Here is a 27,736-nt window from a genome sequence, read left to right as displayed (position 1 = left end):
AATCCGCCCAGAATACAGTCCCAAGGACCAGCAATAACCCCACCCAGTCTCAATTGCCATTGGCCACACCCCTGTCACCCTTTCTGAAAGTCATTTTATTATTGGCTACCCTTTCTAACACGCCACACCCCACTGCTTCCGACAACCCGGCTTCCCGCTGCCGGCGCTTGTTTGCCACTACGACCTGCCCACTGTTAGCTCGCTTTATTTTTATTGGTCTCTTACTGCGTCTTTCTTCCCCCGTTTATCCGCCCACTTTCTCGGCTTCTCTTTCTAAGGCCACCAAGGCTCCTATAGAACTCCCTGCGTCATTATTGGCAGCTTGCCCTTGAACACCAGTGGCTGCTCTCACTGCCATTCAGCAGTGGGCTGCCATTGATTTGCCATTTTGCCCATCAATCATGGTCTGGGTTGGGTTACGTTGCACCCGCCCCTGGCTGCACCGTTGCTGTGGGGAGGAGGAGGGGCCTCCATCTTTATTTCTTTGTTTCAAACCTTCTAAACTCGATATTATCTATCTCATTTTATGTGTGGAAAGATCCCGCTGTGGGCGGCCGGCCCGCGTTGATCACGGGGAACAGTATCCCCGGCGCATAGGCTACTGGAGGGAAGGCCTCGAGTGGCGGCGGCGGGCGGAGGAGGAAGCAGGAGGCGGACACCGGGAGAATGAAGCGGCGGAATGCGGACTGCAGTAAACTCCGGCGGCCGTTAAAACGGAACCGAATAACAGAAGGCATTTACGGCAGGTGTGTGAGAATTCCACCCGTGTACTCATGCCCTGCAGTACTCTAAGCGGATAGGCCACAGGGAAATCCACGGGCTCTCCTGATGTCACTACTGCAAGAGACCAGGCTCCCCCACTAAATGCTCGCTGTCCGTTCTTCTGTGAGTGCTAAAGCAACTCTGCGTTCCCTGACACAGGAGTCAGTGCGCCGTGGCACAGAGGCCACATTAATACCTGCCTTTTATACAAGCTTTTGTGTTTGGCATGGGATTCCAGTGACAGCTCTTAAGTAGCACTAAAGTGTCATCCCCGGGCCAGCCCCCAGTTTCTGTCAGTTTGCGTACACAGTGATCCTTTCACTTGACAGGTCCCACGACTTGCTACATTAAATATTTTTGGTGTTCCACTAATCTCAAATCATTATGTTCTTTAAAGTTGTTTGTAGGTAGTGCTCATGTCACTTGGGGGACTGTCCTCTTTGGAGGGGCCCATGTTCCACTCAGTGAGGGATCTACAGCAGTAGAGGTGATCAAAGATTTCCACAAAAACTGTTAAAACCAGAATGTTTTGTAAATGTCAGAAGACATATGTTCCGCTCTAAAGAATGATACCAAACCAATTGGTTAGTTGCATGGCAGCAGGTAACTCAGAAAATAAAAGTAATATGAATGTGGTGGTAACTGGAAATCTTTGCACAAACTGTTTATGATAGAAACATTGCCCCTGGTCTGCAAAGAGAAGGGGTTTTCTTGTCAATCCAGACTCTTAAACTGTATGGCCAAGAAGTAGAAAATAACGGAGTGTGTGTTCACATCATCTGTGTTTAGTGTGTATCTATTTAGGTGCTCGAGCACAAGTTGAACATCTTTAACTAAGTATTGTTCCACCTGTGTTTGCTGCTTCCCTGTGGCAGAATGAGTACAACCTCATTGGAAAAATAAGTCTACGTTTATGCAGTTCATTGCGTTGGAGCCCATGAAAGTTCCAACACAATGAACTACACAAAGAAAAGGTTGTGTGTAAGAGCCCTTTTAAGTATACTTATCCTTTCCCCCAGCTGCAGCCTGTTTTGCTGTGAGATAAGTAGTAGCTCATTATTCAGAAATTTCCCTGTTGAGTGTAGATGCGTTTTTACCATTTTTTTGTTTAAAGTGATACTGACACCAGAAATTAAACCTTTTTTACATCTTTCATAACATTGTCTTTGCATGAGCTTTATAATTTTGCCATAAAAGTATTTGCCTGATGCTTTTACATTCCCTATCTGATCCCCTGTGTTCCTCTATGAGGGGGCGGCCATATTTGTGCAGCAGGAGTCCGTTAGCATTAGAAGCTATAACTGACAGGCTGAGAAGGGTCAGTCAGGTTGGCAAAACAGTCGGGTTTAGGAACTTCAAGTAACAATTACTCACAAAAGCAGCCCTATCGGTGAAAAATGATCAACATGACCTATAGGTAACTTTTTATGTAGATTCATATTTTAAAAAGTAGTTTTTTCGTGTCAGTTTCACTTTAAAATGTGAAATATATCCTTATAGTGTTAAAACTTTACACTCCACTGGGGTTTTGCTCAAAATCTAGTTTTTGATTCAGCTGTAACTAATATTTACCTAGTATTTACCTGGCTTGCAACGTATGCCTTTTTGTTTGAAGTTTCATTTACATAAGCATAATTATTTTGGCATTTTGGGAAAAAAATCAGACCTGACAGTAGTGCCCAGTTTTATTGTGGTTTAGTTTGAGACTTTTCAGACAGAAATTAGTTCTTTTTTTTTTTTAGACTCTGTACTATTTAATTTATTACTACTTTTCCAAACACAAGTAATAACTTTTAGACAGTATTAAAGGAACAGTAACAGCAAAAAATTATTTTATATATGTTCAAATATAATGTACTCCTGCACTGGACTGGTAAAAACTGTGTTTGCTTTAGAAACACTACTATAGTTTAGTTTATATGAATAAACTGCTCTGTAGCCATGCATGGCAGCAATTCAAAATTAATATAGCAAAAAAAGGCATGTTTATACAGCAGATAGCAAATAAACTCTATAGAATATTCTGGTTTCAGTTTTTACACAGGAAGATAAACAAGGGTCAAATGCCATTCATAGCTCAGTACAGGCCTGTGTAATAAAACTCTCTCATAAAATAGCACACATTAAATAGTTTGTGTGTGTGCTTGATTAACAGATACAAGCTAAACAAGTTAAAAACTTTTTGTTGTTGCTTGTCCTGTAACTCTCTTCATGTGGTATTCTGAGACAACCTGCAATTGTTTATTATTTAGCTTTTTTTGTTTGGAAGGTTTGATAGGTAGTGGTTTGAGAGACTGAAAGATAAATAGCTGAAGGTCTGAATAAAAAGATGTGAGGTCACTTATAAATACTGGGCAAATTTGCACCTAGGCTATTATCCATGGCAACCAATCAGACTGGTAGCTATGAGTTACTGCCCAGGTGCAAACCAATATATAATCTACTAAATGTAGGTGACCTACCCCTTTAGGCTGATGCCAGACGTGGCGTAGGGCTGATATTTTCAGCAAGCGGAAAAATGCTTGGCGAAAATACAGCCCTACACCTGCTACTTGTGCCTGCACCCGAATGAATAAGATTCGCTCGGGTGCAGGCACATGTAGCCAAAATACGTGTAAAAACGCGACAGAATGCAAAGTCTCGCGTTTTTATGTGTATATCAGCTACATGTGCCTGCACCCTAGCGTATCTCATTCATTTGGGTGCAGGCATAAGTAGCAGGCGTAGGGCCGTATTTTCACCAAGCGTTTTTTTCCACTTGCCGAAAATATCAGCCCTACGCCACGTCTGGCATTAGCCTTAGGGCAGAATTTTATGCGTGATCACTTTTTATTGTGTTAGCATGTGTTTCCAAAACACATTGCTAAACATAAAATTATATGATGTATTTTTCTGCATAGTGTTTTTTTTCCTAATTACATGTGCTATTCGATTGGCTAGTTTATAGAACTGCTGGCCCCTGACTTGAAATCGGTTCTGTGCTCCTGCAGTCGTTCCACATTTCTTTTTAGCGGTCAACTGGTATTGAAAGAAACTAATATAAAGGGTCCAGCAGGATTATCATTTGTTTATAGTGCTAATTTATACCACAGTGATTTTCTGTGATTATAGATTATTTACATCAGCCCCTTCTCCACTGTAATTTGTTATATTCTAAAAACTATGGTCCGTTTTATAAAGCCAAGTAATGTTTGCCCTTTACATATATGGATTTTGGGAGGAGACTGAAGTATTTGAAGGAATTCCACTGAAGCACAGGAAGAACATACAGATAGTGACCTAGAAGGAATTGAACCTAAGGGTGAAGACACATGGAGCTACTAGTAGCAGCTACTTTTTCATGGCTACTAAATGCCAGAAAATACCCTGCCATAGACAATACTGAGAATTGCCTCTGCTAAAACACATGTAGAGACAATTATCCGTAAATGATCAGCATTGTCTATTTTAGTAGCCATGACAAGTAGCTGCTACTAGTAGCTCTGTGTGACTTCACCCTACGGGCCGTGGCAGATGGGTAGATTAGTCCCCGCGTGACAAGTCTCCCTTGTTGCAGGCGACTGATTTCCCCAAAGAATGTAAATCGCCGGTGGGATGGCATTTCGGGGAGATTAGTCGCCCGCAACAAGGGAGATTCGGCGTTGCAATCGCCAACTAATCTCCCTGTCTGCCACGGCCCTAAGACACCAGCATGGCAGAAATGATAACCACTGCAGATTAGACTGCAATTGTATTTCAGTGTTTAATGGACTGGCTTGTATGTATGCAAGTTCATTTGAATGTCTTTTAGCCACATAAACCTTTGTTTAATGAAGTTGTGTGGTGTGTTAAAGGTTTATGTACTGTTTCTTTAGTGTATAATATACATTTTTTATGAAGAACTCTTTAATTTTTTGCAATAATATTAGTCTGTTATCTTATTTCCCTAAGTGTTTACCAAAATGCCTTTCATCGGGAACCTTTTTGGCTTTTTGTACTAAGTCAATTCATGATAATTATACATAACAGCTTGGTAACATTTCCTGTAAAATGCTCTATAAATATTGTTCATTCTTGATATTTTAATCGGAGAACTGATTTGGAGCACACCATATATCTTGATTTTTGGTCAGTAATTGTGTACATGCAGTTACTTACTTTGGAATAGGTTGTGCGCTTGATTATAACTAGACAATGTACAGTGGTGTGAAAAACTATTTGCCCCCTTCCTGATTTCTTATTCTTTTGCATGTTTGTCACACTTAAATGTTTCTGCTCATCAAAAACCGTTAACTATTAGTCAAAGATAACATAATTGAACACAAAATGCAGTTTTTAAATGAAGGTTTACGTTATTAAGGGAGAAAAAAAACTCCAAATCTACATGGCCCTGTGTGAAAAAGTGATTGCCCCCCTTGTTAAAAAATAACTTAACTGTGGTTTATCAATTTCAATTTTCAATTTCAATATCAATTTCTGTAGTCACCCCCAGGCCTGATTACTGCCACACCTGTTTCAATCAAGAAATCACTTAAATAGGAGCTACCTGACACAGAGAAGTAGACCAAAAGCACCTCAAAAGCTAGACATCATGCCAAGATCCAAAGAAATTCAGGAACAAATGAGAACAAAAGTAATTGAGATCTATCAGTCTGGTAAAGGTTATAAAGCCATTTCTAAAGCTTTGGGACTCCAGCGAACCACAGTGAGAGCCATTATCCACAAATGGCAAAAACATGGAACAGTGGTGAACCTTCCCAGGAGTGGCCGGCCGGCCAAAATTACCCCAAGAGCGCAGAGACAACTCATCCGAGAGGCCACAAAAGACCCCAGGACAACATCTAAAGAACTGCAGGCCTCACTTGCCTCAATTAAGGTCAGTGTTCACAATTCCACCATAAGAAAGAGACTGGGCAAAAACGGCCTGCATGGCAGATTTCCAAGGCCCAAACCACTTTTAAGCAAAAAGAACATTAAGGCTCGTCTCAATTTTGCTAAAAAACATCTCAATGATTGCCAAGACTTTTGGGAAAATACCTTGTGGACCGACGAGACAAAAGTTGAACTTTTTGGAAGGTGCGTGTCCCGTTACATCTGGCGTAAAAGTAACACAGCATTTCAGAAAAAGAACATCATACCAACAGTAAAATATGGTGGTGGTAGTGTGATGGTCTGGGGTTGATTTGCTGCTTCAGGACCTGGAAGGCTTGCTGTGATAGATGGAACCATGAATTCTACTGTCTACCAAAAAATCCTGAAGGAGAATGTCCGGCCATCTGTTCGTCAACTCAAGCTGAAGCGATCTTGGGTGCTGCAGCAGGACAATGACCCAAAACACACCAGCAAATCCACCTCTGAATGGCTGAAGAAAAACAAAATGAAGACTTTGGAGTGGCCTAGTCAAAGTCCTGACCTGAATCCTATTGAGATGTTGTGGCATGACCTTAAAAAGGCGGTTCATGCTAGAAAACCCTCAAATAAAGCTGAATTACAACAATTCTGCAAAGATGAGTGGGCCAAAATTCCTCCAGAGCGCTGTAAAAGACTCGTTGCAAGTTATCGCAAACGCTTGATTGCAGTTATTGCTGCTAAGGGTGGCCCAACCAGTTATTAGGTTCAGGGGGCAATTACTTTTTCACACAGGGCCATGTAGGTTTGGATTTTTTTCTCCCTAAATAATAAAAACCCTCATTTAAAAACTGCATTTTGTGTTTACTTGTGTTATCTTTGACTAATAGTTAAATGTGTTTGATGATCAGAAACATTTTGTGTGACAAACATGCAAAAGAATAAGAAATCAGGAAGGGGGCAAATAGTTTTTCACACCACTGTAAGTGCTTGGACAAGGAGCTACTTGTAGCCAGCTATTTGTTGCAGCTACAAAATGCCAGAAAATACCCTGCCATAGACAGTACTGAGAACTGTCTCTACTAAAACAATTATCAGTATTGTCTATTTTGTAACCGAGACAAATAGCTGGCTACAAGTAGCGTTGTGTCATTGCCCTAATACAGAGAAGGGTATGTAGGCCAAAGTTTTAAGTTGCAAGTTTATGATTGTAAATCTGTTACACTGGTAATGCTGCTACTATTTTCCTTTGACTGTATCTTTTTTTTTTTTTCTCTTTTCTCTTTATATACTTTATCGCTACCATCATTTTTATTCTAGTTTGCAATGATGTGTTCAAGTGACATGTGTCTTTGTTTTGTAAATATAGAGCTGTTAATTTACCTATATTTTTCCCCTTGCAGTACCTTCTTGTATCTAAAGTTCTTGGTTGTCTGGGCGCTAGTATTACTGGCAGACTTCGTCCTGGAGTTCAGATTTGAATACCTGTGGCCTTTCTGGCTGTTTATCAGGAGTGTATATGACTCGTTCAGATACCAAGGACTGGTATGTATTTTTTATCAAAGTAAAAGCAGGGCTTACTGGGCTTGTGAAAGTAACGTTTAGCCAGTTGATCTGGCTATAAAATTCGACTGAACAGACTACATGGGACTGTGGAGTACCCTCCATGTGATCCAGACATTAGTCATAGTTGTTTTACCAAAAGTCTTTATAAAAACATTTGGGTACCACATTGTTAAAATGTATTCCAAAAAGAAATATGAGATAAACCTGTTTTTGCACTGTTAATTTAAACTTCCTAACAAGTATGACATAAAATATCTATTATTGCTTAACATTTTGTTAATGGAATCATTTTTTGCTAAAATGTAAAAATACATGAAATTATGTCTTTGGGTTTTTAGGACAATGGCATGGTTAGTTTTGTCACAGCTACAAATGCCAGAAAATTCCTTGTCATAGAGAATACTGAGAATTGCTACTGCTAAAATGAATATTTTGAATGTTTTAGCAGAGGCAATTCTCAGTATGCCATGTGGGAAGGTATTTTGTTGCTATGAAAAAAAGGGAGTCTTGAGTTAGTTAGATGTCTTGTTTATGTTACCTGTGGTTTCTAAAATCTAACAGCCATTTTTTTTCTGATTTGTTTCAGGCATTCTCAGTATTTTTTGTGTGTGTAGCATTCACATCAGATATAATATGTCTTCTATTTATACCAGTACAGTGGCTGTTTTTTGCAGCCAGTACCTATGTTTGGGTACAGTATGTTTGGCACACAGGTAAGTAGCACTGTTTTGCTATGAAAATAATACTACCAGGCTTGTTCAAAATAAAAATGAATTTTAGGAAGGTGTATATGTTTTGCATGTATATTTTAAAATATCTCGACTTTCTAGCTCATGGTGTCAGAAGACGTATTTAAAGTGTACTAGACAATAATATTATATATAATGAATAGTGCATTACTACAAGGGCATAGTTTTATTGAATATCTTTAAAGGACAATGAAAGGTTAAAAAAATAAAACTCTTATTATAAAGGCATCCTTTTGTATAACTTACAGCACGCTGGCTTATTCTTGTGGGCCTGCTGGCATTCAGTAGGAAACGCGCTGCTTGAAGTGCATCCAAGAGTTGGCTATGTTTCCTCCCAGCTGCCGCCGGCAGCCTTAAGTCGCATTAGCCGATTTTTATCTATTACGCATGTCTGTAAAAAAACTAAGTTCTCCTCTCGGCAATAACGTGCAACTCGGGACAAGTGGACAATTTTTTTTGCGTATTAGCAATTTGTGGTCAGCGCTTCCTTTACTAAGATGGCGGCAGTGTTACTACAGACAGGATTCAGATTAGGAACAGGTAAAACTTTTTAATAAAAGGATTTTATGGACTAAAAACATAGCGATCTGCTAGTTCTATCAGAGACCTACTATAGGGGCAGGCATTATATTTTTACCTTTCGTTCTTCTTTAAGGCTATGAGCAGACCTATCATTTTAACCTTACATTTAGCACCTCCTCTAGCGTTTCTTAACCTTTTCTCTCAGAGGATTCAAAGAAAGTCTTAGGGGCACATTTACTAATGCACGAACTGGCCGAATGCGTTTTTTTCGTAATGATCGGTATTTTGCGATTTTTCGGAAAATTGACGCGACTTTTTCATAGCCGTTACGACTGTTTCACAAAATGTAGCGACTTTTTCGTAGTGTTACGACTTGCGCGAAAAGTCGGGACTTTTTCGCAGCTTTCGCACCGAGTACGAAAGATTCGGATTCATTCAAGCTTCAGTATGGTGACTTTTCTTGGGCCATGTTGGAGCTGCAGAGTGCCATTGAGTCCTATGGGAGGCTTCCAAAATCATGAAGTCTGAAAGTTTTGCCCGCAGTTTACGAGCGCTCAATACGAAAAAGTCGCGACAAGATTACGAGCATATCGTAACGGCTACGAAAAAGTCGCAACAATTTACGAAAAGTCGTAACGGCGACGAAAAAATCGCAAAAATACGAAAATGTCGCAAAATGTTTGTTTTCCAATCAGAATTTTTCCAATTCGAATTCGTGTCTTAGTAAATCAGCCCCTTAGAGTTAGGCTGGTGACAGTTTAAATGATTACCCTTGTTTCTTGTGGTAAGGACATTCTATAACATACTAAAAGTTAACATAAAGCAAACCACCCCTTTAATGAATTTGTTAATGGGTAAGAATAAGTCATCATGTAATAACTATTGTCTTTTTTTGTCTTTTTTTTTTTTTAAATACAGAAAGAGGGGTATGTTTGCCCACTGTCTCACTATGGATATTGTTTGTATATATCGAAGCTGCAATTAGGTTTAAAGATCTGAAGAATTTTCATGTAGACCTATGTCGTCCTTTTGCTGCACACTGGTAGGAATAACTGTTGTTTTATTTTTATCAGAACAAATGTACTCTCCTCTCCTCTGCATGTTAGAGATTATGGGGTTTCCTCCTTTTAAAAAAAAAAAAATCTAATGGCACTGTTAACTGATTGGTGGGTTTATTTGGATACAAGCTTTTAACATATTTTCAGGGCTTCATGCCTAAAAGCTGCTAAACTATTGTAGTAAAATGTAGTACATTTTTTTTAGTGGGGGGGGGGGGGGGGGGGGGTTATGTCCTTTTAATAACTGTATATGTATTTATTATTATGTCTTCCCTTTGCGTTGTTTTCTATAATGTAAAATTGTGCAGTGTACAGTGCTGTGTATCCTAGTAGCGCTATAGTTTTTCTAGTTGGCCTTCCTGTAATGCTGAGCTTTCTGAATACCTGCTTTTTGGATGGTGTGTCTTAAAGCTATTGCACATGGAATTTATTAATGCTTAGTGAAGATTAAAGCATTGTGAATCTTAATAGTTTCCTCTTGACCTCAAATGGAAGTTCAACCTCAAATGGAAGTTTCCTCAGACCCTATGGAATGCTGGAATACATGGGAACTTTTTTTTTTTTTTTTGATAAGGGGTAATTTAGATCACCACACTTTTAAAGCTACTAAAAATCATTTACTCATTAACAAATAGGACTGTTTTGCCATGTTGGCTTAGTTAACATCAATTACAAGGTACTGTTTTATTTTTGAAAGGACAAGCAAAAAATAGTGAAAGGGCCCCACAGTCAGAAGCTCACCTGTAGAAATATGGGGACTGGGTGTGTATTACTCAGACTTAAAACTAGAAGAAGTAATCTATACCAATGGATACAGCATGCACTCACCGATTCTACAATCGGGCATAGTAAAAGAAAAGTAAATACAAAATATCTTACACATTTTTTGGTATGCTTCTCTTCATTATTGTTCATCTATGTAAATTAGGAAGCATTAAAAAGAAAAAAAAAAAAGGTTTGCCTAATCGGGACTCTCTGGAGCATTCCTGTAATTCTGCTTTCTCAATAAGGGACTTTTAGGTAATAGATGCTATACCTGTACCAGTATTTCAATATACATAAATGACAGGGTCAACAAAACAATTTAGTAATGGTTCTATGTTATATATTCCATAAAGGTTTTTTTTTTTTCCTCTCTCTCTAGTATTGGTTATCCTGTGGTCACCCTGGGATTTGGATTCAAAAGTTATGTAAGTTATAAAATGCGATTAAGAAAGCAAAAGGAGGTGCAAAAGGAAAATGAGTTTTATATGCAGCTTTTGCAACAGGCATTGCCACCAGAGCAACAGATGTTACAGAGGCAAGAAAGGGAAGCAGAAGAAGGTGGGTGTAAACAGCACAGTATTTGGATTTGGACCACATTATATTTTTTTAACTACTGGAAGGGGTGTTTGCAGACTTGTGGGTGATAATTAAATTAGGTTGCAAAACTACTTTAATATTAATCGCTTTCCCATTTTACTGTATCCCTCTCCACAGGGAGTCTACCCTAGATCTTGACCCTCTTTCTAGCATATCAGGGGATTTTTCTTCTGGTCAGTAATTTATTTCTCTCATTAAATCTGCAGCTGCAAAAGGCTTATCTGAAATGGATTCTTCAGTACTGTTACAGCACAATGGTGGACTTTCTTCAAATAAAAAAATATCCAGCACATTACCAGAGCTGGAATACAAAGAGAAGGGCAAAGACAAAGATGTAAAAAGACAGAATTTGGGTATTAATAATAATATCTTGCAGCCCACAGACTCTAAAGTGCAAGAAATTGAGTATATGGAGAACCATATCAACAGCAAACGATTAAATAATGATTTAGGGAGTACAGAGAACCTCTTAAAAGAGGATCCATGCACAGCTTCCTCTAAGAACTACAAGAATACAACAGGGACTGCAAATTCATCCCCTCGTAGCCACAGTGCATCTAATGGGAGCATTCCCTCATCTTCGTCATCAACCAAGAATGACAAGAAGAAATGCAGCAGTAAGAGTCCAAACACTCACAAAGATCCCACAGAGAACTGTATTCCAAACAATCAACTCAGCAAACCAGACACCTTAGTAAGGTAAGTGAGGCCAAAAAAAAAAAAGTGCTGATGTGAAATTATTGGTTCCTTCTTAGATACGGATCATGTTATCAAATATATGTATAGTCTGTTGGCTTGATAAACCAAATGTTAATCTTTTGTTCTGTGAAAAGTTTGTGAGGCATTCTTTGCTGCAAACTACTGTTAAATCAGCTTTTGCTTATCAGATAACATGGGAACATGGTTTCTGACATCCGATAACATTACACTGAAATCTGCTGAGCAGATATTTTGTGTCCCATGCTTGTTTTTTTTAGTACTGAATTTTTCAAAACATTGATCGTTCAAACTGTCTGTCACTTCAGTTGAGCTGTTTCCAGCTGATATGTGTGATATGATCATATGTAACTACTCTTGCATAGTGCTCTAACATTGGCTAGCCAGAATGTACAATATCTTGACTGTTTTGACAGCAGTTTTTATTATCCTTTTACTATGATAGTGATTATTATGCCTGCCATTTTGGTATCTCTGCCGAATTCAGGGGATGCATATGATGCACAATGTCCATTTAAATACAGTAACCCACTGGGAATTAACCTTAAAGCTTGATGCGGGTTAACCATGGTCCTTGCATGAATGCATAGTAAAATACTAGAGTTCTGGATGAATTGGATAAAAAAGAACTAGACTAGACTTGGATGCATCTGGCCATCTTAAAGGATAACCAAAGCTCAAGAAAACAGTAGGCTAGAAATGGTGTACATTATATTTTGAAATTCTGCAACAGCCCAAGGCAACCACAGCCCTTAAGCAGGGAAGATCTGTGCCTCTAAAGATGCCCCCAGTAGTTTCCAGTCATCTTTTCTACTGATCAAGGGCAGGCCAAGCCGATGGGGAACCCTCAGCCCCGGCACCCTACCCCCTGGCCACTACATGTGTGCATGTGAATTGCGCATGCACACGGGATGCTAGTCAAATGGTGGGGGAAAGAGAGTGCTTACTAGGGGTAGGCAGGAGAGGTACCTACCCCAAGCTCCGGCCTACCCCAAGCTCCGGCCCTGCAGCTGATTCACAGCACATGTTCTGTGGTACTGTCGGTTACCTGAGCTTAGGGACCAATTCACAATATACTTTATATATAAAATAAAAGCCAGAATACAAGACTGATTTAAAATTAATTTAGTTGTTTATTACATAGTAGCTCTGAACTCAATTTACATCAGAATTTAATAATCAGCCCTGTGGTAACAGCTTATGACATGTGAGCCTAATTTTCTGCTTTATGATATGTGACAACCCCTAAGCTTAGCTTTTCAACAGCTGCTCAGAGCACACTAAGCATGTTAGTGTCACTGACACTCCTGACATAATCCAAGATGGTGACCCCCTGTGGAGAACTTTGAATGGCTGAATAATTGCTGTTGTAGAAATTCTGAAACTTAAGACTGGTGTAGCAAGTTCATTATATAAAACACAACATTCCCCACATTTGTTTTTAAGGTTTAGTTCTCCTTAAAATACATTTAGCAGGTGTTTTTGTTTAGGGAATTACTTAATGTCTTATTATACAGGAATGCTTGGGATCTGTGGTTTTCCACTTAAGGGTTTTTCTGTAATCTGGATCACCATACCTTTAAAAATGTTAAAACATTTAGACATTATATGAACTGCATATAATGGTTTTGTCACCAAAAAGGTATTTATGCAACTTAGTTACCATCAAGTACAAGGTATGTTTTATTATCATATAATGATAAGGAACAATTAGAAATTACAATAATCTGCTTAAAATGGAGTCTGTGGGTGATAGCCTTCACATAAATTGGAAGACTGTTTTTTGGATAAGTGATCCCATACCTGTTTTAAACAATGGGTGCATAATGGCTATCTTTTGTGTACTCTCTACTTGCCAGGAATTGTCTGGGAATGTCTCGACTAGGAAGCAGAAATGGCTTTTTTTTGCTTCAAAAACTGCATATCCATGTAATTTATTTTTTTTTTCCAGCAAAGTTTTTACCCTGTGCCAGGTGTCCCCAAACTTTGGCACGTGTGCCGCATTCAAGTAAAAGGAGCAACACTATCATGAAAAAATATTCTGGGGATATAAAATAAGGGTTGTGATTGGTTATGTGGTAAGCCATATGTTGACTGGCCGCCTACGGGGAGGCTCTGTCAGTACACCTGGTTTTAATGCAACCGTAACTTGCACCTAAGCCGGGAATTCAAATATAAGCACCTGCTTTGAGGCCACTGGGAGCAAAATTCAATGGGTTAGCAAGTAACGTGCTACTTGTGAGCCACTGGTTGGGGATCACTGCCCTATGCTAACCACAATTTAGCAAGAGTATAAGCTTCAGAGTTTTGTTTTTTTTTTTGTTTGTTTTTTAAATAAACTTTTTAAACCATGTACAGTTATTAAATGTCAATTTAGACAGTGTATTATATGTGTACACAAACAGCGTGTAATATTTAGTTGGGCAACCATAAACAAAACAGAATCAAGGACACTTCAGTAAATGCGCTTAGCAAGTCTGCACTGATTTGCCTTAAATTATGCAGTCATTTTGAAGTGCTGCATTTATTTTTCAAAGAATCTTATAACTTTATTCTCAGGGGGAAATGTTTTCTTTACAGAAAGTTTAAAAGTCAAAAAAGTGACTTAAGCTTTTATAGGTAGGTGTAAATTTTCTTCTCTCAGAGCAGCAGTTCTACCTATTATGATAGCATTTTATCACAAGGATAATGTGCATAATCTTGAGCCCTTTAAGGGGACTTGGCACCAAAATAATCCAAATGTGAGGAGTGCTGTGACATCTAGGAAGTGCTGAATGGAAAGTGAAAGTAATTGACTACCCCAACTCTATGCCTGCGGCTTTTTATGTCTGGGTGACAGGTCCCCTTTAACACAATTATCAGAGCTTAGCAAAGCAAATGAAACAACATGTCATTTTAAAATTTGAGTTTATGGAAATAATGTATACGTATTTGGATACGGAAAACTGCACAACAGTAACTTATTTAAAGGGGTTGTTCACCTTTAAATAAACTTTTTAGTATGATGTAGAAATTGATATTCTAAGACAATTTGAAATTTTTTCATTTTTTTTAATGTAGTTTTTCAGTTTTTTTTTTGTTTGGTCTTTTTTAGCAGCTCCCCAGTTTAGAATTTCAGGAGCTATCTGATTGCTAGGGTCTTGTTTACCTTAGCAACCAGGTGGTGGGAATGAGACACTGGAATATGAATAGAAGATGGGCTAAATTAGAAAGATTATTAATAAAAAATAACAAACTTATAGACACAAAGAGCAAATGGTTTTTGGCTAGCAGGGTGACCCCCATGTGACAGCTGAAAAGATGCAGATAATGAAAGCAAATAATTCAAAAACTATTAAAAAAAATAAAAAAATAAATTAATAATAATGAAAACCAATTGTTACGTTACTATGAATAGTACATTCTATAAAATACTAAAAGTTATCCTAAAGGTGAACCACCCCTTTTAAGTCATGTTAAAATGTTTAAAAAAGAAAATTGTCTAATTGTCTAATTCCTTCACAGACAATATTGCCTAAATGCCAAAGGAGCTGTATAAGAATACCCTCTTGTTCAACAGTAGCTTAATGATTAAAGCACTTACTAGTTGTCTGTTATTTTAATCCCCAGAAATCGGAAGTTTGTTATTTCTTGAGCTAAATGGGAAAGTTCAAGCGACTCCATATTTGGTGCTTGGTGGGTAGGTAGTTTACCAGTATACTCGCTCCCAGTATACCCCCTCCCATTACTATTGGTTGTAACCTGTTAGCAGGAGTCCATAATTCTGGGCATTGTCCCTTTCCTGGTAACCTAATTTATCTACCTCACAAGGACCAAAATAGAATAGTTTAGTTTCCTAGTTTGACCTGTTTAGCTAAGGGGACAACAAAAACCATAGATTTTTATTTTTTGTGAAAAATATAATGATATGCATAGTCTGTTTATCTCAAGCCCTATTTACTGAATTCATGCTGAATAAAGGGCTAATAGCCCCTTTAAACTTTTGTGGGGTTATTTAATAAGAAGCACTAAGTTTACCCAGGAGCAGCAACCAATCAGCAGCTAGAATTTACTGGTAAGCTGTTTAAAAGCAAACATCTTATTGGTTTGCCATACTTTACTACTCCTGGGCACACTCAAGGGTATATTTATCATGCTGTGTAAAAAGTGGAGTAAAACTTTACCGTGATGTTGCTCATAGCATCCAGTCAGATGCTTTGCTTTGGTTTTCTAACTTGAAATCTAATTGCTGATTGGTTGCCCTGGGCAACATCACCGTTAATCCTTCATTCCACATTTTACACAGCATGATAAATAAATAAACCCCTAAGTGTCTTTTATTACATATGGGAATCAAGTTTTTTTTTTTTTTTTTTTTTTTAATAAGTCAACTGATTTTAAAAGTCTGGTTCAAAACCCTAGTTGAACAGTGCCTACAGTGGTATTCACCCCTCAGCTCCATTGCTGACTTTAGCAGGCTGGTGGAATTATGTATGTTAGGCTTTCTTTTTTCCATTTGTAGGTATCCAAGTGCCACCACTATAGGCATTGGCCCTCATGGCTGTATTGAAAATATGGCACTGCATGAAAATTCCCAACCATATTCAAGATTAGATGTTGGTTAAAATTCACTCATTTTGGTAAACCTGATGATTCCTAATATTACTGCGTAAATGTTTGTCCAAAGTGTTTTGCTGTAAGTATACAGAAAACAAAGTAGATGGCACGCAGAATCTATGCATTCTGGGGCAGTTTTGGCCTCTGTGTACCTGAAATGTCAGGGCTTATCTTGAATCCCAGTCCAAGCGTTTTTGAATCAAATTTTAAGGAGGACTAAAGCTCCTAGTAGTTGGGCTGATAAAGAAGCCTAAAATATTGGGTAGAAAATCTCTAGCCTAAGGCCACCACAGACCTTTAGCATTAAAGATTTGTACCTCTAAATACCCCCTTTTTCTGCTGGTTCAGTGCACATGCTGTTGGCTGCTGTATACACCTGAGTTTAGGGACTTGTCTTAGGCAAGTTTAGGGAAATAAACCCTGTATAATAGATAGAATTCACTGTATAAGTCTGATATATAATCCAGATTGTCCTTACAAGGCAGCACAAAACTATTGCATTCTGCAACATTAATTAATAATCATAGTAGCATCAGCTACTCTGTGGCAGATTTAACCTCACTTGGTCCTCATTTTTTGATCATTTGATCATTTTGATCATTTTAATCTCTCAAGATTTGTTTCCCAGTTATCAGCCCAGGGTGTAGTGAGCACACACAGTTCCAATGGTGCACAGAAGGTGGCATATCAATATCAAAAGATGGGAATTAGCTGTAGACAATTTTTTTTTGACGGCTCAAAACTTTTATAGAGCAGATAAAAGTAAGTTAAGTAAATGAAAACAACATTTTTTTGCTTTAATTCTCCTTTATAATGCTTTTATTCAAATTATGGGCACCAACCACATCTGGATATCAAGGTTTGTGCTAGTGATTTCCTGAATGCCTGTGCATATGTCCAGGTAGGGGGTCTAATATCCTGAATTCTTGGCCATGGGTCTTTCCATCATTTGGATCACTATACCTTAAAGGAGAACCAAACCCTAAAAATGAATATGGCTATATTTATATAGTGTACTTACTGCACCAGCCTTAAGTTTCAGCATCTCAATAGCAACAATGATCCAAGATTCAAACTTATCACGGGAGCTCCCCATCTTGGAAAGTGTCTGCAACGTGCCCAGTGCACTCAAAATGTCAAATGCACAAAAGTGTGTATAACCCCTTAATTTTGTTTCTACAAGCAGTAAAGCCGCCTTTATTCAAATCGGAAAATGCATATGCATATATAGGCATTTTTAGGCACACCTATATGATACAGTAGGTATACGGACAATATGAAACCTGAGTATTTTTGACAAACATCTAAAATTTGTAACTTCTCAAATCCCAAAATCTAACACTGTGTAACTATGGCAACACCCTTTTATATCCGTTATTCAAATGCTTGATTAGTCAGGCACTCCTATTCTGCTTTTTCTGCCAGACACCGCATACCAGGTTTAGTTTTTTGCTCACAAAATCAGCTGCAGGAGAAACTGGAATGCATGGGAAACTTCAATTGTGGCTGTTTAAATCACCTTGCTAATATTATCTGCATTTAAATAGCTTGTATTTGTAAAGTTGTTTGAACAGATATAGCCAGCTGGATAGTTCCATAAACTAAACCTTTATTTAATAGGCATCACAGGCATATAACCAGTTTCACTAACCTTTTACTTTTCTATAAAGTGTGGCATTCCCATTATTCTTGTGCTTCCAGGGTTCCCCTGCAGTTTCTTGGGCAGGGCACCTCTTGAAAGCTTGAACTCTTAAATTGGTACTCCCGGTATATAGGCTTTCATATATTGTAAGACGAATTATAAAAATACATGCTTTATGTATAGCTTTTTACTTGTTATGCCTTTTTAAATGATGGATAAATAAGGCTGTTTTAGGTTCAAAGTGTTCTTTTGTTGGTTAAAAACCTGTTTAAACCTGTAACTTTCTTAGTTATCGGGAGCCTATAGACTCATTGTAATATCCAAGAAAAAACAACTTGAATTTTCACCTGACATAGCGCTTTGTCTGGGGACATTCTATTTCTAAATCTGTCCCGTTTCAGCGAAACATGTAAAATGATGCACGCGACAATTTTATTTTAACACGTGCAATTTGTTTTTGCCGTGCATCGCATTTTCCATTGCAAATTTTTGCACCCATTTCGTGAAACAATCTGCCAATGGCGAAACGCAGAAATTTGCCACAAATCCATGCCTGGTGAAAAATTTTGCTCATTACTGCTGGTCTCATTAACAGCTAGGCTAATCCTTTGTTTCCCATAAGTGGTCTGCAGAAAAGTGTTGATAATTGTTGTGACTGCATTTGGCATAAATACAAGTTCTGCCATTGAATAAAACTTGGGAATTGTGCTCTATTATAAGTGTTGCTTGGTAAATGATAAAATAAAGTTGTGACCATTGATGTCCAAATTTTTGCCTGTGGAGGGAGCATTATTGTGCATACTGTAACTTTGGAGGGGCCTACAGTTGGACAGTGCTGTTCTATACTTTAAAGTACTGTGACTTTTTTTTTTTTTTAATATGTAGTGAATATTTTGTCATTCATACTACATGTTCAGTGCCTAGGATTTGTTTTATGTCATACAAAGAAATCTATGGAACCCTTGAGACAACTGTGGGCAGTAAAAATCCCACCGATTGGACTTAAATAAAACCGCTTGTACTGAACATAGTGCTACTATATTTACAACACTCTTGTAGCCACTTTTCTACTCAAGTACACATCCTTTTAATCTTGTCCCAGGGCCCAATGTTTTGCTAACCATTTGAGTAGATGTGAATCGCTGTTCAGAGTGAATGGCCATAGTGTTTCAGGCTAATCCTGAGTTTGGTGCGTTCCTACTTATAGAAGCCGAGCTCTATTTGTTTTTTTCATTATTTTCCATCTCAGATTTTATTTTATTTGAAAGGACAAACACATACTGGAGGCACCTTTTGTTAAACATATTGTTTATTGCACTAGAAATAGCTTTTCTTTCTTTTTCTTTGTATTGTTTTTCTAACATTTAAGTTTAGCCACTGTAGTTTTATTTTCCTCTCTCTGCTCAGTATACTAGGTTGTTGACTCAAACTGTTAAAAATTGATACAGTAGTTAATTTATTTCTCATCGGCATCAAAGAAATGCCAGCAACTAAAATTACCAAAGTTTAGCAGTCTGACAAAAGTCGGTAACTGTGCTCAGGAACTGTGCTGCTGTGAAGAAATTCATCAACTAATGTATTGTTGTAACAGTATAGAGCAGGGGTGTCGAACTCAATCAGAGAAGGGGCCAAAATCTAAAATCCAGCCTAAATCGCGGGCCGAATGGTTTAATGAACAGTCATAAACTGACAACGTTAACCAGAAATGGGAATTTAAAATGAGTGGAACAATCTTTTCCTTAACAGTGCTGTTAACAACCAACCAACAGATAGCAGATTCTGATTTTTATGCCTGCACTTTATGCCAGGAACTGGCAGCTTCTGCTGTGTATTTTTTAGCACACGCTCTCCTGTGTACTTTTTAGCACACGCTCTCCTGTGTACTTTTTAGCACACACTCTCCTTTGTATTTCTTAGCACACGCTCTCCTTTGTATTTTTTAGCACACCCTCTCCTGTGTACTTTTTAGCACACGCTCTCCTTTGTATTTCTTAGCACACGCTCTCCTGTGTACTTTTTAGCACACGCTCTCCTGTGTACTTTTTAGCACACGCTCTCCTGTGTACTTTTTAGCACACGCTCTCCTGTGTACTTTTTAGCACACGCTCTCCTTTGTATTTCTTAGCACACGCTCTCCTTTGTATTTCTTAGCACACGCTCTCCTGTGTACTTTTTAGCACACGCTCTCCTGTGTACTTTTTAGCACACGCTCTCCTGTGTACTTTTTAGCACACGCTCTCCTGTGTACTTTTTAGCACACGCTCTCCTGTGTACTTTTTAGCACACGCTCTCCTTTGTATTTCTTAGCACACGCTCTCCTTTGTATTTTTTAGCACACCCTCTCCTGTGTACTTTTTAGCACACGCTCTCCTTTGTATTTCTTAGCACACGCTCTCCTTTGTATTTCTTAGCACACGCTCTCCTGTGTACTTTTTAGCACACGCTCTCCTGTGTACTTTTTAGCACACGCTCTCCTGTGTACTTTTTAGCACACGCTCTCCTTTGTATTTCTTAGCACACGCTCTCCTTTGTATTTTTTAGCACACCCTCTCCTGTGTACTTTTTAGCACACGCTCTCCTTTGTATTTTTTAGCACACCCTCTCCTGTGTATTTTTTAGCACACCCTCTCCTGTGTACTTTTTAGCACACCCTCTCCTTTGTATTTTTTAGCACACCCTCTCCTGTGTACTTTTTAGCACACACTCTCCTTTGTATTTTTTAGCACACCCTCTCCTGTGTACTTTTTAGCACACCCTCTCCTGTGTACTTTTTAGCACACACTCTCCTTTGTATTTTTTAGCACACCCTCTCCTGTGTACTTTTTAGCACACACTCTCCTTTGTATTTTTTAGCACACCCTCTCCTGTGTACTTTTTAGCACAAGCTGTGTACTTTTTAGCATACGGCCATACGCTCTCCTGTGTTTTTTTTAACACAACTCGCCTCCTGAATCTTTCCTGACTTGTGGCTTGTGATCCGTCCGTACTTGCTATCTATTACGCATGCGCATAGAATCTATGCGCATGCGTAATAGATAGCAAGTACGGCCGGCTATGCCATATAATGATTCTACTATGGCCGGCCGTACTTGCTATCTAATACGCATGCGCATAGATTCTATGCGCATGCGTAATAGATTGCAAGTACGGCCGGCTATGCCATTGATGATTCTACTATGCCATAGCCGGACGTACTTGCTATCTAATACGCATGTGCATAGATTCTATGCGCATGCGTAATAGATAGCAAGTACGGCCGGCGAGATCGGTGCGGGCCACATTGCAAGGCCTGGCGGGCCGGATTTGGCCCGCGGGCCTTGTGTCTGACACCTATGGTATAGAGAGTCAGTAACTTGGTTCATTAAGTTGCTACTGTAAAGGGGAAGATAAAACTGCATTTATTAAATGATCATTAAAAAGTTACTGTTTTCAGTGTAAGTTATATCTTTTTCTATGCTCTGCCGTGGTAGTTCTGACTCTTTAAACAATATAGGAGGAACCAGCTAATTATCAGAGTTATAAAGCAGCATGCAATATTGACTTTTGCTGCATTGATTGAATCAGAACCAGTAGTGTTAATAATTTTTAAGAATTTTTTTAATTGCAATTACATTTACACCGAACATGCTACTGACTCTTTACTGACCTTATATATAAATTCACATTTCACATTGGGGAAAAACAATATTTTTTTGTATGGTGAAACAGCACCATTCCATTGTACACTGTTTTTAGTGTAAATTGATATTGACTACAATATCTTTATGCTCTGTCATTCATTCCACTTTTGGTCCTGACTGCATGGACTCTTTCCACAATGTCATTAATGTCCTTGAATTAACAGACATGTAAAAAATGATAATTTCACTGTGCAAGTTATTGTGGGGATTAAAGTAATGTCTGGATATGAGCTGCAACATTTTAGTGGTACATCATGCAATGAAAGGTTGAAACGATCAGATCAGCCCGGTATCTCCCACCTTAGGCGGGCATGTACCCAAACGAGTGGATCATCTAATGTATGGCTAGCTTTAAGATAATGGCACATGCATCACCTTCTAGGCTGGTGGAGAACACAATGTGTGTGCTATTAGCCTGCCTTTGTGCAACTGTGCCATTCTGCCAGGGACTGAGTCAGTAATTACAGCTACTTGTGTGTATGTTCAAAGTACATAATAATCGCTGAGAGATTTTGTGCAATTTGTCCCACTGAATTAAGGTTTTTTTCTTTTACTGAATTGTCTTTTATTTTCCAGGCTGGAACAAGATGTTAAGAAATTAAAAGCAGATCTGCAAGGGAGCAGGCAGGTTGAACAAGATCTCCGAAGTCAGATTGGTTTACTAACTAGCACAGAGCGGGGGATTCGAACCGAAATAGGGCAACTGAGACAGGAAAATGAGCTGTTACAAAATAAGTAAGTTTCTTTTACTTATAACTTACTTTCCATGATAAAATAGTTTTTGGTGTTTTGGATTTTTCCGCTCTGCTTTTTCTACGTGGTCTAAATTCTAGTTCAGAGACTTTTAGGGTGAAGACACACGGGGCGATTAGTCGCTGCAACTTTTTTTTTTTTTTTGCACGATGAAAATGTGCACACAAGTTTTTGCAGTGATGCAGTTATACTCTATGGCCAAAAAGTCACCACGCCTGGGTTAATTAAAAGTCGTGGCGACTAATCGCCCATGTGTCTTCGCCCTTAAGCATTATTCTGCTTTTGTGGGTTAATGAACCTTTACGGCAGGGATCCCCAACCTTTCTCACTTGTGGGCCACAGTCAAATATAAAAAGAGAGCAACAATATGTCAAAGATAACTACCTGGTTTGGGAACACTGGGGCTCATTTATCACCAATGGGCAAATTTGCTCATGGGCAGTGACCCATAGCAACCAATCAGGGATTGGCTTTTTTCAGCCAGCTGCAAGTAGAACAATGAATGCAATTTGATTGGTTACTGCCCATGGGTAAATTTGCCCAGTGTTGATAAATGACCCCCACTGAGAGCAACATCCAAGGGGGTTGGTAAGCAACATGTTGCTCATGAGCCACTGGTTGGATCTCTGCTTTAAGGCAATACTGCTTTCTATAAAAACTCTCCTTAAGCAGCCCTCCCATTGCTGTAAGATATTTAATACAGCATTAATTTAGGGTGCACCAGATGAGAAACCTGCCAAAAGGCCAAATACTTGGTGAAGGTCACTTCCCATGTACATCAGTGAGAAGCACCACATGTAGCTCTGCCCTGGTAAGGGTAGAAAGCATTGGTGTGTGGAAACTCCTGGTCCTTCCAGATTTCATTCAGAATTGATGGAAGAAGCTCTGTACCTTCTCATTCGCCCAGAAAATTCATAGAACATTTATTATTCACAGGATTTATGTGTCCATTTAATTATATGTGCAAATTATCCAATTTAAGCATTATGTTTATGAAAACATAACACACAAAAAAAGATTTGTGTTTTTTATTATGAACCATCTGCTAATTACACCTGCTTTTGTGAATTTCTTTGCAATTTGGGCATCTATTGTTTTATTGTTTAGAAATTGATGCAGTCTTTTGTCAGTTAATTTTTGTTGCATTTTGAATCACAGTTGTATGTCAATATTGACTAGTCTCTGTCTTATTTATTTAGATTACACAATGCTGTCCAAATGAAACAGAAAGACAAGCAGACGATCAGTCAACTGGAGAAGAAGCTGAAGGCTGAACAAGAAGCTCGGGCCTTTGTAGAAAAACAGCTTCTGGAAGAAAAGAAAAGGAAAAAATTAGAAGAAGCTACAGCAGCAAGGGCAGTAGCTTTTGCAGCAGCCAACAGGTGTGAATTGCACCACACTAATATCACACTTTAGCCTATGTGTGTTTGCTTATAATGTATTGTGTTCTGTATTTATTAATGGTGTTCTGTAGTAATCTGCATAGATATGCAGGCATATATCTGCATGTCTCCTTAGATTTGAGGGCATGGTATTTTTTGCAAAAGTCTTTTTATGCAAGAAAAGGTTGAGCTTCAACTGTAGTTTTACTTTAGAGTTTAGTAACTTGTTATAAAATAACACAAAAAGTTACATAGCTGTGCATAGAGAAATGTAGATGTTACCATGGACTGTGTATGTATTGATGCATTGGAACACTAGTTCCATTTTTTTTCTTTAAATTTGTTGCAGAGACTTTGCCCATGAATTGAAAGTAAAATTGTACCCTCGGAGGCTTATATTTTATAATATATTTTTATATTAAATTTAGTAATGACATATATATAAATCCTTTTTTTTTTTTTTTTATGTGCTCACGAAGAGGTGAATGTACAGAAACATTAAAGAATCGAATAAGAGATTTGGAGAGTGAATGTAAAAAGTTATCTATTGACATGAAATTAAAAGAAGACCAGATAAGAGAGTTTGAGATAAAAGTACAGGTAATGTAAGCATTTTTATTTTTCTTAGTGTTTATACAATACTCTATAACAGGCTCTAAGATATTACCATTTTGAAGTGGTACATTTTCTCTGTTAGAGTAGTGACTGCAACAGTGTGTGGAGCAGTTTCCTGTCACTAGATGGTTTCTTTATTGTGGCACTTCATGATTATTTTTGATAAATGTGGATGAATGCAGCTTGCAGCTGCTGTGTACAGCTGTGTGGTATGTGCCGCTGGATTCTGCACAAGCATGAACCAGTGGAGCCATTTTTAGCCAACTATATCCTAAAAAGCACACACTACCTTTGAAACATAATTTTAGAATTTCTGTCAAATGTGGTAGGGCAAAATATCTGGCCCATAGCATTTTAATGGCTAAATTACGCCATTAAGGAAAATAGACCCTTAAAAAATAAATTAATGTGCCCAAAGAATCATCTTGTTAAAGGAACAGTAACACCAAAAAATGAAAGTGTATAAAACTAATTACAATATAATATACTGTTGCCCTGCATTGCTACAACTGGTGTGTTTGCCTCAGAAAGACTACTATAGTTTATATAAGTAAGCTGCTGTGTAGCCATGGGGGCAGCCATTCAAAGGAGAAAAGGCACAGGTTACTTAGCAGATAACAGATAACCCCCCATTATATGGGGCTTTTCTACTAGTTATCTGCTATGTAACCTGTGCCTTTTCTCCTTTTTTCCAGCTTGAATGGCTTTCCCCATGGCTACACAGCAGCTTATTTATATAGTAGCTTTTCTATAGCAAAAACACAATTTTTTTGCAGAGCAACAGCACATTATATTTTAATTACTTTAAAACACTTTAATTTTTTGATGTTACTGTTCCTTTAATAAACCACAGCAGAAGAACACCATCCAACAATTGCTCATGAACCTAGTTACATATACCATGTATTTATATATTTTGAGCTACTCGTAAAGGTATTAATGGACGAATTTGTCACAGCATGACCTGGTGTGTTGTTCCATAGCCTCACCATGAATAACCAGTTGCATTTTGTTACAATTTTGTTCAAGTCTAAAGGGGTGGCCTATTGTTCTTTGTTGTTTTCTATGTGGATAAAGATCCTTGTTGTCTGTTCTGTAATGCTATCCACTCACCAACACCCTTTCTCCAGAGGAAACAACCACTACTTTGATAGTCAATGATTGTCATAAAGATCTATGAAAAATGCTGCTTAAAATGTCTCAAGGGGGACTACATAAATGTGTTTGTTTCCTTAGGAAAATGCCCAGGTGCACATAAAACGAATAGAAGAATCAATGTATGGTGCTCCATATTCTAGGCAACTCCGAAATAGTAGATCCTATACCTAAGTTTAATTAGCTGTATGTTTAGGTGTATGCTGTTTGTTTTTTGACAGATACAAAGATGTTTTTTTTTTTTTTTTGTTTTGTTTTATTGATGTGCATGCACTGGTGGTGTTTTCTTTAACTGTTTTGGTTTATTTCCCCTTGTTTTTGTGGACTTTTTTTTATTCTGACCCTATTCGGTAATGTGCATTTCAGGAGCTACGAAAGTACAAAGAAAATGAAAAGGATACAGAAGTTTTAATGTCTGCACTTTCAGCCATGCAGGATAAAACACAGCACTTAGAAAACAGCCTCAGTGCAGAAACCAGAATCAAGTTAGATTTGTTCTCTGCACTTGGAGATGCAAAAAGGCAGCTTGAAATTGCCCAAGGTAAGAGATTTTCCAATAACATTCTCACTCGCATGCCTCTCTTATATATAAAAGACAGACATTTGCTTAGTATTTTATCACAATGTCTCTGATTTTATAATTACCAAGAACAAGATCCTGTTTTACTACAGAGAAAAAACAAATCATTTGTAAACATCTGAATTATTTGATTAAAATTGAGCCTATAGGAGATGGCCCTCCTGTTATTTTTTGGATAAGCAGGTCCTATACCTGCAATATGACTTTACAATATTCACTTGTCCTTTGTGCCCTTACCCAGATGGATTTTTTTCATTGTTTTATATATGTGGGTACACAAATTTAATTTTTTTTTTTTTTTTTTTTCAGGACAAATTCTACAGAAAGATCAAGAAATCAAAGACCTCAAACAGAAGATTGCAGAAGTAATGGCAGTGATGCCCAGCATTGCATACACTGCAGGGACAAGTACCCTAAGCCCAGTCTCACCACATTACTCTTCCAAGTTTGTGGAGACTAGTTCATCAGGGCTGGACCCCAATGCATCAGTTTACCAGCCACTCAAGAAATGAACACTAGCTGCCATCAACTCACCAATTTTGCCCAAGTCAACACGCGAAAACGTCAGTTGCCATTAAAGATTAAATTGTATTGTACGAGAACTGTGTTTGTTGTGACTTGCACAATGAAAGCTGGTAACAACAGGATGTGATACAGAAAAAGCTCAGTTTTGTTTTTCTTCATTTTAAAAACCTCACAGAATTTAGCAATTCATTTTCTTGGCCAAAACATGGAATTGTTTCACTTTAATTTAACACAATTTTGCCCCAGATTTTCTGTGATTATATTCTCACTAAAGAACATTAGGTTCACATGCAGATCTGATCTGCTGTCTTTAAAATTGGCAAATTTTTGAGAAATGTAATGATTTTAAGATCAAGTCTTGAAAATGTTTTCTGATCATTGCAATTGCAACTTTTTTGCCCCTCTGCATGTTGCATACTTTGTGTTAATTTTTTAGTACAGAGATGAAAAACACATACTGTGCATACATATCAGATTAAACCTGTACATGCTTCATTTTGAGAATCTGTATGATTCTTTGGATCAGTATTAAAATTTATATCTCAGGCTTGATTGTAGAAGCTGGCTGAATCTCCCGAAATTGATCCTGCTGCTTCCCACTGACTAATGAGAAACACTGGTACTTTCAGACTTTTCTCATTTAAGTTAATGGCATGTGGCATAGGGGGGTCAGGTGTTTTTTCAGCTGGCTGAAACGTGACCTGTGTGCCATCAACCATGTTAAAAGCATTTCATTATCACTTTGACAGTGCTACCAAAAATGATCATTACTGAAAGCACATAAAACATCCTTTATCCAAATGAAAAAGTAATATTTCTGTTCCTTACAGCCCTTTTTATAGAAGCAAAATTGGCTCTTTCAAAAAGGTTAATGTCATCTCTTAACAGCTAGGTTATTGCTTTACAAAAAACCTTTAAAAAAAGTACTATGCCTCGCCTGTTTTTCTGGCTACTGTTTTTTTTTATGTGGTATCCAAGTAGAACTGCGCCATTTTTTTTTTATTTATTTATTTTTTTTTGTCTCTCAGACTTCAAATGGAATAACTAGAATGAAGCAGATCTCTTGTTGGAATGAGCTGGTGAAATCAGTTTTAAACCATTTTTTCATCTTTGGTTGGCGAGAATAAGCTTAAACACCTTTAGTGTGTTCTATGTCTATGACCTTGTCGGTTTTTTTTTTTCATTTGATGGCCATGCATCACAATACTAGAAGTAAGCTGTTCTATTTATTTGACAAGGCCTGTG

The 27,736-nt window shown here is 38.0% G+C and overlaps 1 protein-coding gene across 1 annotated transcript; it reads left to right on the top strand.

Moving 5' to 3' along the window:
- The first annotated feature begins 466 nt into the window (after positions 1 to 466).
- On the top strand, positions 467 to 27,024 carry maco1 (macoilin 1). The gene is given in 11 exon segments (NM_001044405.1): positions 467 to 746; positions 6,993 to 7,134; positions 7,742 to 7,868; positions 9,345 to 9,468; positions 10,629 to 10,807; positions 11,053 to 11,545; positions 22,058 to 22,216; positions 23,434 to 23,616; positions 24,096 to 24,216; positions 25,753 to 25,927; positions 26,276 to 27,024. Coding segments are annotated over 11 exon segments (1,986 nt in total). The 5' UTR covers positions 467 to 666; the 3' UTR covers positions 26,479 to 27,024.
- Positions 27,025 to 27,736: the final 712 nt, after the last annotated feature.

The sequence above is a fragment of the Xenopus tropicalis genome, chromosome 2, assembly GCF_000004195.4.
Source record: "Xenopus tropicalis strain Nigerian chromosome 2, UCB_Xtro_10.0, whole genome shotgun sequence".
Lineage (NCBI taxonomy): Eukaryota > Metazoa > Chordata > Amphibia > Anura > Pipidae > Xenopus > Xenopus tropicalis.
Note: the sequence above shows the minus strand (reverse complement) of the source record. Positions and strands in the feature narration are given on the sequence as shown.